The 13,246-nt window shown below is 40.5% G+C and overlaps 1 protein-coding gene across 4 annotated transcripts in view; it reads right to left on the minus strand.

The window, feature by feature from the left end:
* Positions 1 to 13,246, minus strand: part of Slc24a2 (solute carrier family 24 (sodium/potassium/calcium exchanger), member 2) — a 234,164-nt gene that overhangs the window by 46,300 nt on the left and 174,618 nt on the right. For 2 of the 4 annotated variants that reach the window (XM_013020794.1, XM_013020793.1), the window contains exon 4: positions 11,862 to 11,912. The exons of the other annotated variants lie outside the window; for them this stretch is intronic. In XM_013020794.1, coding sequence (XP_012876248.1) covers positions 11,862 to 11,912 — 51 coding nt within the window. The remainder of the gene's footprint in view (positions 1 to 11,861; positions 11,913 to 13,246) is intronic. 4 annotated transcript variants of the gene reach the window in all.

Genomic DNA, 13,246 nt, shown 5'->3' on the forward strand with positions numbered 1-13,246 from the left:
AGATCTCAGGTTCTTGAGTAGTTAGGATTATAGGAGTAAGCCACCAGCACTTGGCTCATAAAACCTTAAGTTTCCCATTCATAAGTTATGGAAGCTCTATACTTATAGGTCTTATTCTTTTTCAAGACTCTGCTTTTGGCATCTCATCCTTCAGGACTGAGTTCCTTCTTTTATGTCAAGACTTAGCTACCCTATCACAGTGGTAGTCATAGAACCTGAGAGCTGTTTTCCTTCCCTCTCCCTAACTAGTGAGTGGGCTTTGAAGCATAAGGCTGCTGCCTGTCTCTGAATAATTACTATCCACAATGTGAGCATGAGCATAGCCACATCAATGAAAACAATAAGGTGGGTGTTAGTGGAAATGTCAGAGCGGTGCTTGGCTTGTTTGTTGTGGGGTGTTATGTTTTGAGTTTACTTTGGTTGTTGGTAGAGGAAGAAGAAAAGCACAGAGGTACATTTCCAGACTCTCTGTCTGCATAGCGGATGGCTTCTATCGTTAATACTTGTATATTTGGATCCCTCCTTCTCTCCTTTTTAATGGAGGAGCTGGGAAAAATTGAAAATTTACAAACCCCATACCTGGCAGCAGGTATGAGGATATAGAGTACAATGTTTCAGGAAAAGGGTCAATATATTGCCAGTGGCAGAAGCTGCTGAAACTACAGAATTGGTGTTCTTTAGCCTTTTTGATCGCCTGACTTATTGTTTTAAGAATATCATTTCCTGAACATTTCTATCTTGTATGGAGAGATACAAATGGCTCACATAAAGCAAATCTCTAGATTTGTCTGATTCTCGGGTTTTAAGTTCTGACATGGGGGAGGCATGTCAGATAGAAGCTTTAAACATCCTCCTTCTGTTTCTATCCCTTGAGTCCTGGAGATATTCAAGACACAAATGAATGAATGATTACTAGTAGTGGGGCAGACCTTCTATCTCAAGACCTGCCAACATTTAACCCAAATACCTCCTCACAGGTGGAAAGGGTTCTTCTGAGTCAATTCGGCTTGCACATTTCTGAAAATGGGATGTGTGATATTAATCTATTCATCTGGGAAGAGTTTCGATTTGTTTTCAAAACCTGGAAAGTAGTAGATGCTCAGTAAAGATGCCCTGAATGTTTTCTTATGACCTAAGTAGTAAGATATAGAACTAAGCAAAAACAGTTCTTTCTTTTGATAGACCTATGTCTTACTCTATTACTTACCTTGATATAAAGTAAAATATTTAGGATTTGGCTAAAATGTGTCTGGTAGCAGTTAGTTTTGTATAGCTTTGTTTGTTCATTTTTGTCTTTTTTTCTTTATTTGTTTTTTTTTATGTCACCTGCTGTCACCTGTATTTCAGAAGTGCTTGCTCATCCTGAGTCTTTCAATTAACCTTAGCGTCCCATAAGCAAAATGAGATGATTTGATTAATTTTAGATTCAATAATCAGTAAAAAAAAACTTACCATGCTTAATTGAGCATACCAGCTACCTGGTCTAATAGATTCATACTTAAATTTTTTTTTAAAGAGAGAGCTTCATGTGAATAGAGGAATTATTAACTTATAATAACAGTATTCCAGTGTGATCCACGAAGGTAACTTCACATTTTCAGCTGTAGGGATGTCAGAAACAAAGAGAGGCATCCACAATTTGCCTTCTGCTGCCATTTAACACCTTCTCCATATGCAATGTGGCCAAGCCTGCCTGTACTTGCCAAATCCAATCTTTCTGCTTTTACTGCTGACAGTATAGATCATGAAAATAAGACACAATGAAGTCTGAAAAGCTGGATGTATTCTCACTGGATGAACTCCTTGGTCCTGGTTTTCAGGAAGACTGTGGTTTTCTCCACACAGCTGATTTGGTCTCTCTGACAGACCTGATGCTGGTTGACTAGCTGGTTTAATTTGGTTATGCACATCAACTAGGCTGCTGTCTTTCTAAGAGCCAGCCCCAGGGAGATGCTTGTAAGAATACATCTCTAAAGAGGTCATGTGGTTGAGAGCTAATGACTTCAATACATTTGTTGTTTGGAAAAGGTCCAGCCTTTTAACAGAGCATCTGTTCAAATGTGTAGAAAAAAATCCCTGGCCATGGAAGGTCAGACTGAATGAGTTTAACCATGAACTTGGAATGAATGAAACATAACACAATATTGGAAATGGTGTCTGTACACAGTAGGGCTCCTGTCTTGGTAACTAGAAGCTTCAAGTTGGCTTGCAGACATTCTGTGGGGATATTGACAGTGGGAGGCAAGCAAGGCACGTGGGGGTGGGAACTGGATATCCGTGGTAGGAGGAGCAACCTTGGCACTTAATTTAAACAGGACAAATACTTTAATCATAGTTGTTACCTAGCTTTAACTCAAATTTGGAAAAAAAATTCAGGTTTCTGAAACAAGTAAATTAGAAGATGGTTATATAAAAAAGGCTTATCTGCTTCACAATGAAGTCAGTACACATCTTTCTTCAAAGGTCTTATTTAAATTTTCTATTTGAAGCTCTGTCAGTCAATGTTGGTGGGGGTAAGAAATAGGTGCCATCATTTTGGAGGACAATTTGGCAATATCTTTTAACATTTGAAATGTGTATTCTCTTTGATCTGACATTTCTATTTCTGGGAACTGAGGTGTGTGTGTGTGTGTGTGTGTGTGTGTGTGTGTGTGTGTGTGTGTTTTACATGGTAGAATTTTCTACATAGACCCAGAAGAAGCTTCTACACCACTGTTAGAATGCCTAGGCAATAAACAAAAATGGAAACACCCCAGAGGCCCACCATGGAACAGCTACACACCAAAATACAATGCAGCTGTTACAAAATTTAAATTTGCTAATAAATGTGTTAATATGAAAAATTTTCTAAGATAATAATCAATAAAAAAGCCAGGTTAGAACAGTGCATTGCAAAAGAGAATGTTAAGCGATAAAAGTGGTTATTGCTACAGTATGAATAGAAATAATGTCTCATTTCTCGGTGTATGTAATGTTTTAAATCATAAAATAAATTTATGATTTAAAAGTTCCACTGTGGCAAAAGTTTATATCAGTTACTAAAAGGAAATATATATATATTTCTCCTCCCCCATTCTGTCAAAGGTCTATTCTACAGGAACTATGGAACATACCATCTGCTATGTTTAACCACATTAATGAGAAATTTGGCTGTGATCTGGATCAAATAATAGACAGGTTTTTATGGTAGGATCTGTGGGCCAGAATTACTGGCAGTTTTCTTGGTGGTGGCTTAAATAAGTGCAAGATCAATTTGCTCAAAAGGTTTAAGTGGACTGCAAGCCAGTGTCTGACATCCTGCTTTCCTGCTACAAAAAGTAGCAGGTAAGAATCTTGGATGTGTCACTGGATGGAGCATTCGGTGTCTATTATCCAGATGCTCTTCTGTGCTGGGCTCCTCTGGCTCCTCTGAAAGGGGGAAATTCATGGCTTTCAGACATGTCTGCCCTTCTTGCTTTTTGGAAATACAGGATTGGACTTTCCCTGAATTGAGGAAGGCTGACCTATTTCCCCAAACATGCCATCAGCACCAGCTGGATTTAAGGGAGGGACCCAAAGCCTGCTTTTTCTAATAAGAAAGACCCTACTACACACTGCCATGAGACTAATTCCAAGAGAGAGACTAATTTCCAAGAGAAACTTTAAAATATTGGGTAAGATGTTCCCCAATGCCATACTGCATCCTTTTCATATCAGCAGAGCTTCCACTTCTCTTTTAGCATCTGGATCACATCTCCAGATGGCTCTAAACATCTCTAACCTGACAGTCACCCACACCTGCCATCTACAGACCGCCCACATATGCTGAACCTCGTGGAATGTTCTCTTTGCCTTCTTGTTGCAACTGAACCTCAAGCATTTGCTGAAAGACATTGCTCATGGGGAGTTCTCAGATGTGGCAGCTCCCCATCTCTTTAAATACCCTAGCCTCCCTCTTTAAAAATATTGTATTTATTATTATTATTAAGTACCCTCCCTCTTTCCTCTTTCCACCATTTCTCCTTCATCTTTGGAATCACTAACCAGTAACTCCATCACCTCTATCTCAAAGGAGGGCAGTCATCCCCATCCTCCCTTGTTTTCTGGACATTTTAGAACCCACTTTACTGCTCTCTACCGTGGTACTCCTGTTGTCAACTGTGATAACCTTACACAGGTGAGCTCTGCCACCTTTGGCTCCTTCCTGTCCCAACCTATGCAATTCCAGCTACCTTTTTTCCAGTGTCCTCACCCATCCACTTCTGGGGTTGGTCCCTCGACCTGTCACTAACAACAACAGCATCACTCCCAACATGTCTACACAAGGCCCTTCATTTTATGTCTGTCACTCTTTTGTAACTTGCTACTACTCAGCTCTTGTATATTTTCACTGCTCCACTTTGGAACGTGTTCTTTACTTGGTCTTAGAGATACAATTCTTTTTTGGTCCTTTTTCTCAGTCTTTTTTTTTCTGATCTTTGTTCTTCTTCCCAAATTCTTAGATGTGGGGTCTTAGGAGCTCAATCCCGGCCTTCTCTTCCCTATCAGCTATTAATTGTCACTAAGTTCTGTAGTTTTTCTTTTCTTTTTTGCCAGTTCTGGGGCTTGAACTCAGGGCCTGGGCTCTGTCCCTGAGCCTCTCTGTGCTCAAGGCTAGCACACTACCACTTGAGCCACAGTGCCACTTCTGGCCTTTTCTGAGTAGTTTATTAGAGATAAGAGATAAGAGTTTTCCTTCTCAAGCTGGCTTTGAACTGTGATCCTCAGATCTTAGTCTCCTGAGTAGCTAGGATTACCGGTGCCTAGCTCAGTTCTATAGTTTTAAAGAATTCTTGTATTTTGCTGGGTGCTGGTGGCTCATGCTTGCAATCCTAAATACTAAGGAAGCTGAGACCTGAGAATTGTGGTTTGAAGCCAGCCTGGGCAGAAAAGTCCCTGTGAGACTCTTATCTCCAATTAACCATTCAAAAATCAGAAGTGGAGCTGTGGCTCAAAGTGGCAGAGTTGTAGCAAAAGAATTCAGGGACAGTGCCCAGGCCCTGAGTTCAAGCCCTACAACTGACAAAGCAGGAGAAAAGAATGCTTGTATTTTATGTCTGATCTCTCTTCCAAGTCCAGTCTTCTACATCTTTCTTAATGTTTATACTTGGGTGTCTCAGAGGAAAATGAATTGCTTTGTGACTCACTAAGCTTAATAAAATACATGTTCAAGCTATCTTAGAACTAGTGTAGTTATGTGACTGGGTTTGGGCAAATGTTATTGGAAGGGTCTTCCAGGATAACTCCTTGAAAAGAGGACAAAACACCTGTAGAAATTATTTTGTTAACTTTCTGTATCCTTTGGAACACATCCACCTTGGACCATGAAGTGTCCTTGAAGGTGACAATCATTTAGTAATCATACATAATAGGATGGTGAAGTAGCAGGATGAGTGGGAAGGAACCTGGGTTTTTAACTGTTATGGAATTGCCAGAAGAATAAACTTCTGATTTAAACCACAAAAATCTCTGCTATAAATAGCTGCACTAATCATACCTGATATATGAGTGTATGTAACACTGCCTTATTCATTCAAGCAAGGATTCAGATGTATTGCAAAGGCCCCAGATGATACAATTGGATTATTTGGTTATTTTTGTTGGTATTGGGTTTGGGCTCAGGGTATCAAACTTGCTAGGGAGGTGTTCTAACACTTAGTCATGGCTCTAGCCCTTTTGGGCACTGCTTATTTTGAGAAGAGGTCTAATTTTGGCCTGGATTCAAGTCTAGATTATGATCCTTCTATTTGTTTCCTGCTATAAGAAGGTGTATGCCACTGTGCCTAGCTCCATCTTTTTTGTGTGCCAGTCCTGGGGCTTGAACTCAGGGTCTGGGCACTGTTTCTGAGCTTTCTTTGCTCAAGGCTAGTGCTCTATTACTTGAGCCATAACTCCACTTTGGCTTTTTTAGTAGTTAATTGGAGATAAGCCTCATGGGCTTTCATGTCTGTGCTGACTTTGAACTGTGATCCTCAGATCTCAGCCTTTGAGTATCTGGGATTATCGTTATGAACCACCAGTGGCCAGCCTTCCTTTTTTTGAGATGGAGTTTCACTTTTTACCTTTTTTTTTTTTTGGTCTGGTTTGGCTTGGAATTTCAATCCTTCTGATCTCAGTCTCTCATATACGGATTGACAGGAACACACCATCATATCCAGCTATTGGGTGAGAAAAGGTCTCGCAAACTTTATGCCTGGGCTGACTGGCCTTGAATCCTAGTCCTCTTGATCTCACCCTCTCAAGGTGTTAGAGTTTCAGGTGTGAGCCACCACACTCAGAACTATAGTTTTAGAGGACACATCTTGGGCAATGGAAATCATTGCTGAATACTCTACTATCCAATTGTCTTTGAAAGAAAACTGGATTACTTCACTGTAAGAAAGAATACTGAGTAATAGCTAGATTAGGGAACCTTGTAGTGCTTTTGTGCTTTTGAAATCAGTGATTCATGTAGGACATTAATAGTTTCTCAGTTTTGTAAAGAGGCTGTTAGCTGCAGCTTAATTTCATTAAGGAAATTACATTCTACCCCTTTACATGACAACTTTTTCTATGTTATTTTTTCCTTATGCAAATGAGTAATGATTAACTTTTATGAAAATAGTGTAGTTACTTTTTCTGCAAATGGCCTCAGTCATGTGACAATGAGTTTAAGACCATGTAGGCAGCTTTCTCTCTACCTCAGTTCTTTGAAAGATGGTAGTCAGGATGTCTGTCTGCTTATCTACAGATTTGCATGAAAATTAAGAATGACTACTGAATGTTGCCATGGGTAGAAAGTCTCCTTTAAATCATCACATCACTTATTTTGAATTAACTTTCTTCATTTTCATTTAGAGTTATTACTAGTAAAGGAAACAAAGATCAATTTATTGAGAAATTTGACTGAGAATGAGATGCAATTTGGGCATTTGCAAATGAGAAAGAAGCTCTGGGTTATTAACTTAGTCAAGAATTGAAATTGTTCTCTGAAGAACACACAGCATCACTATAGGAAGAGACAATGGCTTTCCATGTGAGAGGGAACCAAGGTCCCTGAAAGGCCAGAGGCCTTCTCTTGTTAGAGAAGCAAATCTAGACCTTGGGAGAAGTGAAGGTCACTCATCTATCAGGCCTAGCAAAATGCCTTGTGTAGAGCAGGTGCTCAGTTATTATTAAGAGACCACATCTTCACAGGTGGCTGGTAAATCGTATGTCATCAAGGGATGCAGAGATAGGGCAGAGAGGACACTGTCTGCTGGCTTCCTAGATTCTTACTGCTCTCACTTCCTAAGGCTGTGTGAAATGCCTTCCGCAGGGTTTCCCTGGCATCACATCTCTTACCTCTAGAATCTAGCACTTTGATCATTCTAGGTTTTGATAAATGAATGAATTAGGGAGTGAATAAATGAGATGATAGTCTGTCTGGCTTGTGAGAGAAGATGGGGGGGGGTGTTCAGGGAGCTGCTCAAGGCTAGACCTTGCAAATGCCATGATTTTGTTCAATGTCTGAGAGCAAGTACGTTGCTTAACTAATTTATCCTTCCTTCCTTCCTTCCTTCCTTCCTTCTCCTCTTCCTCCTCCCCTCCTCCTCCTCGTCTTCCTCTTCCTCCCCCTCCTCCCCCTCTTCACCACTTTGGCTATACTAGAGTTTGAATGTGAAGCCTTGCGCTTGCTAGTCAGGCACCCTTATCACTGAGCCATGCTGCTAGCCCTTTTTTGCATTGCTTATTTTTTGAGATAGGATCTTATACCCTGCATAGGCAGCTGTCTGAATTGTGATCCACCTATTCTGGACTTCCTGTTGTAGCTGGAATTACAGGCATTCATCATTAGGTCCAAATTCTTTCATAAAGATCGATTCTCCATAACTTTTCGGCTAGATAGATGGGTTCTTGTCAGTCTCTTCCAATTTAGCTCACATTTACAGAGCCTTTAGGGCCCACTCAAAAAACTACCTTCTTGCTGGGTGCTGGTGGTTCCTGCCTGTAATCCTAATTAGGAGGTTAGGATCTGAGGATTGGGGTTGAAAGCCAGCCTGTGCAGGAACGTCTGGGAGACTCTTCTCTACAATAATCTACTCAGAAAAAGCTGCAAGTAGCTCTGTGGCTCAAGTGGTAGAGTAATAGCCTTGAGCAAAAGAAGCTCAGGGCCAGGGCCAGAGTTCAAGCTCCAGGACTGATAAAACAAACAAAAAACCCAACCTTCTTTACCAATTCTCCCTTTCCCTATTGGAAGCCATCTTTCCCCCCTGTCATCTATTATCATCTTCGAACCACCTAAGGTACTCATTGCTTCTTCCTTATGCTGCTGTGATTTCTGTGTTATTATACCCCTGACCTGTGAGATCTTTCATGGAATCAAATATCCCTGCCTCTAGGTCCTAACTTCCCCCAAACACTTACAGAATAACTTGCACATACTATGTGCTTAAAAATAATGAACTTATCACTGGGAACTATGGTGAAAATGAACTATACAATCTATAAGTGGGGATGGGAGGGAAAAACTGGGAGAGAGCAAGGGAAGAGGTGACATTATCCCCAAAGAAATTTACTCTTTATCTGACCTGTGTAACTGTAACCTCTCTGTACATCACCTTTATAATAACATTAAAAATTAAAAAAAATGACCTGAATATGTATAGGATAATTTTCTATGTTTAGAAATCATCATTTAATTCCTCTTTGGAATTGAATGATTTCTAAACAAAGAAATGTCTTGTTAGAGAAGCAAATCTAGACCTTGGGAGAAGGGAGGCTCGCTCATCTATCAGGCCTAGCAAAATGCCTTGTGTAGAGACCACATCACCACAGGTGGCTGGTAAATAGTATGTCACCAAGGGATGCAGGGATAGGACAGTGAGGATGCCATATATACCGCACTTTCCCAGTTGATCCACTTAGGGAGGAAAAAGAGCTGAAAAGGAAGCATTGCAAGTAACTGGCCTCACGCACTGTCCAGAATCCTGAAATGGCTATAAATAATGACCCAGTATATACGTGATTTCACTACAGCTTTACTCAAAGGCTAGCTACAGCTCGAAAATTGTGAAAATGTTTAAATGGAGGGGAGTATTTCCCAAAGGCTAGTAAGTCCACCGCTATTGCCTCGAGCATCTTCATCTGAATTACACTCCCCTAAACTGCACAGCCTAGAAGGGGTGTAAGTCACAGATGTGATTATTATTGTGCTATGAGAAGCGAGAAGCCCTTGAGAATTTGCAGACGTCATGGCTGGCTGGCATCAGGTTGGAGGGTAATGACTGGGTTTGGGTATTTTTGGTGGAATCCCAGAATTAGGTTGCAAAGCCTGCTTGTTTTGGAGGCAGCTGCTGAAGGATGCAATTGGGGTGGTCAGTTCCATTTCCTACTATCTTCTTTATTGATTCCATGGAGAGATTGGCATGAGTTTGGGTTCCAAATGAGTACCTTAAGAAACATACCAACTATGGTCCTTCAGGGAGATAGATGACAAAAATTGTTCTCTGGTCAAAGAAGTCAGATATCCTGTACACTAGCCCTCATTATGGCTGACTGAAGGTGGTGGTGTATTGCAGCATATTGGATGATGAAGAAATTATTTGACTCAACTCATGAGCTGTCCCATTTATTTAACTGTAAAATAGCCCTCCCTCCTGAGTTGTTATAAAACACCTAGTATTAGTAGAGACTAATATATCACAGAATGCATTTTCAACAAAAGAATTTGGTAGTAACCAAATTGGATGTTTTTACCATGATGGGAAGGGAGGTTCAGCTAAGAATAGGACACAATAGGTTATTCATGAAGGCATGGGAGTTTCAAAAAAGGTAAGGAATGCTACAGGTGATCCATGAGGATACTAAACCCAAGCTGACAGTCTCGCTAAGGGTTGGCCCCAGTTCCCATTCCAGACTTAATTTATTTATTCATTTATGCATTGGAAACCCAGTCATTTTAAAGGGAGATCATCAGTTTGTAAAGACCATTGCTTTATCTTCGTATGGTCTGGGATTGTCTGGTGTAGAGAAGAAAGCAGAAGTGAGAGCCTGAACAACAGTGTTTGCTCAGGTAGATGTGAAAAGAGGAAATAAAGGATCACTGAGGTGATAGGGAGACAAAGGATTCACTGGTAATGGGAATTACAGGTGGGAGGCAGAGGAGAGGATGGAGCAAAGGCAGACACTGGAGATTTGTGACAGGAAGAAGCTAAAAAGTCCCCTTCCTCAAGGCAGAAACAAAATAACAACTGGGGTAAAAAGTCTTCCTAAAGTATGGAGTGCTCTTTTTGTGTCTTGAGCGTAGATGCCTGTTCTTACAGGTAGAATTCTGTCTTTGAGCCTGCAGGGTCTGCATTTCTCCTCAGTGTTGATAGGGCCCGTTCTGAAATTCTAATAATGGTCTGCTGCCTTAAAAAATATCACAGTGGTTAAGTGAAAGCACAAGAATAGCAACAGGGAAGAGCCCAGGTGTGCGGAAGCCGGAGTGAGGGAGGGGCTGAGAAGTTCCTCTTACCCAGGGATGTCAGATGTCCACTTCTAGCATGCAAAGCAACTAGGAGCTCTTTGACCAGCTAAGGAAACTTAGAAATACTGGAAGCTAAATGCAAGATATGCAACACATTTGGGAAATTCTCTCCCATGTAGAAGGATAAGATTAGCAAATTCCTCTACCAGGGTGCCTTGTGATTTCTTGTCAGTATGTGTGGAAAAATCATGTTAAAAACCCTAATGGTTTTTGTAATTTACAAAAACTATATACTACTCAAAAGGTGGAGGTGTGAAGTGGAGGCTAGGAGTGTAGGACAACTTCTTTTACAAGAAAACTTTTCAAATCACTGTTCCATGACAAATTTAATGCTGAGAAACTGATTCTGTCTGGGACAAGATAATCCTCTGGGATAGTGCCTAGAATTCATGAATAGAGTTGGGGGCATGATCAAATGGTGGAGTAAAACTACTAGCAAGTGCCAGGCCTTATATTCAAACCCTTCAAAAATATGGTATCCAGCTACTGGATTCTGGTGGCTCATGCGTCAAATATTAGCTACTGGGAGGCTGAGGGTGGAAGGATCATAGTTCAAGGCCAGTCTAGACAGAAAAGTTCTTGAAAGCCTATCTTGAAAATAATTAGCAAAACAGCCAGGCTGTAGGTGTGGATGAAGTGGTAGAGCTCACCTGCCTAGCAAGTTTGAGGCCCTGAGTTCAAAGCCCATTACTGATGAGAAAAAAAATAGCTAAAAGAAATTCTCTTCTCTTAGGGAAAATGGTTCAAATGATATGCTAACTTCACAGACTGGGATCCCTAATATGGAAAATTTTAATAGCTGGAAGAGTGACCTACACTCTAAGATTACTGTTCTCAGTTGGGAGGGACTGGTGGACCTGAAGACAAGGGTCTACCACTCTTTGCATCAGATGCAGGAATCAAGCTGCTTTGAGGTACACAGGTCCCTTGGGATCTCATTAAGACCTATTCTGCCTTTGAAAAGAAGGACACAGGTGTGCTGGGTGGATGTTTCTCTATATGTTGATATGAGCATGTAGAGAAAGAATACTGAGACAGTGAGTATGTGCTTGGGTCTACATTATGACACCATTTCTCTGAGTGTGTTATACAGTTAGGATGGTTTGGATTGTTTGAATGGAATAACATGATTACCCATGGTATTGCACGTCTCCAATTCCAAATAAACACAATGGCAAAAAGTAGACAAAAATGCAGAAGGAATAATAAAGTCACACAATGTCACTGAAGTCATGCAAAGAGGAAAACCAAAGGTTTAAAAAAAAACAACCATGGGCAAGCAACAGATACCAGAAATGAAAAACAGCAAAAAGAAAGAAAAAGCTGATGCATACAATTCTAAAATCATTCTTACCTTCTTCAGTCATTGTGTCATAATATTTTAGTTTTCCATATGATCCAAGTTCTACAACATCACAGTAAAAGACACAAAGATAAGGAACGAGCTATAAGGCAAGAACTTTGTTTTTACACATTCTTAATTAATCAGATTCAGAGTTATACTGTCAAATTCGGCAATCGTAACTGTATGGAGATGTGCAGACACAGACCATGTGGCAGACAGCTTCCACGGTTCATTTTCGGAAATCACTTAAGATGTATTATTCTATTGGGGGTGGGATGAGCCTTGCATTTCAGAGTCGGACACTGTTTTTTTTGTTTTTGTTTTTTAAACAGCCAATGAGACAGAATACTTGGCCAGAATACTTCACCCAGGCCTCATCTAGCCCTGCAATTTTTAGAGACAGAGCATGAACAATATAGAGGCTTTTGGACACTGGCATTCCTTGTCATGAATCAGTAGGCCCACGGTTCATCTCATGACTTTTCTTTTTTTCCAACAGAACCTAAAGAACTTCCTGAAGAATATGGAAGCTACCTGGGGAAAATCCAAGGTAAAAAACAACAACCCTAGGTTTTAAACTGTCTGTTTACTGCTGATTTACAATGCTGGAGGGTCTAAAACACTGTCAGGTGTTCTGGGAATTGTTACTGCTGTATATTTTCAGGGAAGATCATTTGGCTCAGGTGACAGAGCTGTCTAAAAAGCAGAGGGCCTGGAGCATAAGAGCCCTTCCTTTGAGTGCAGATGGCCCAGTGGAGCTAGCTGGGGTGGAAAGTGCTGGCAGTCAGGGAGTTGCTCTGAGTCAGCTGGTACCATGGCAGCTGGAGTGGAGGGGTGGGGGAAGAGAAGATGACGATATACCATTGCTTCCCCCCCCCTTTACTTCAGTTTAAAAATAGAAACTTTTTTATTCTTGCTCTTCTGAAATTCCCAGATTGTTTCGAGCAACACTGTGAGAAGATTAACAATATTTATTTTCTTGATTGTAACAGTCTCCCAATAAACTTCAAGAAATTAATTAGACTCCAGAGATATCCCTGTGATTCTGAAGAAGGCTTCCACAGCCCATTAATTTAGGCAGCTGCTGGAGATCCATTGAATTAACTTATAATTGATGGCTTTGTATACAAGAGGAAGGATCTAGCTTGAGATGCAATAAACATTCTTGTATATTTGTATCATACATATAGTCTTTTTTTCACATGCTTAAAATATACCTAACATGTGCTAGTACAAAATTATGCCTTGGGAGAGAAAAATCACCCATCTTTACATCTTTTATAAAAACTCGCCTAGTCTGGCTTTGTTAGATATATTACAAAAGATTCAGGTGCTTCAGTAAGAAATTGAAATAAGAATATCCCCCCCCACACACCATGACTTCTGAAGACTGT

This window comes from Dipodomys ordii, unplaced genomic scaffold (genome assembly GCF_000151885.1).
Source record: "Dipodomys ordii isolate 6190 unplaced genomic scaffold, Dord_2.0 Scaffold53, whole genome shotgun sequence".
NCBI classification, from domain to species: Eukaryota; Metazoa; Chordata; class Mammalia; order Rodentia; family Heteromyidae; genus Dipodomys; species Dipodomys ordii.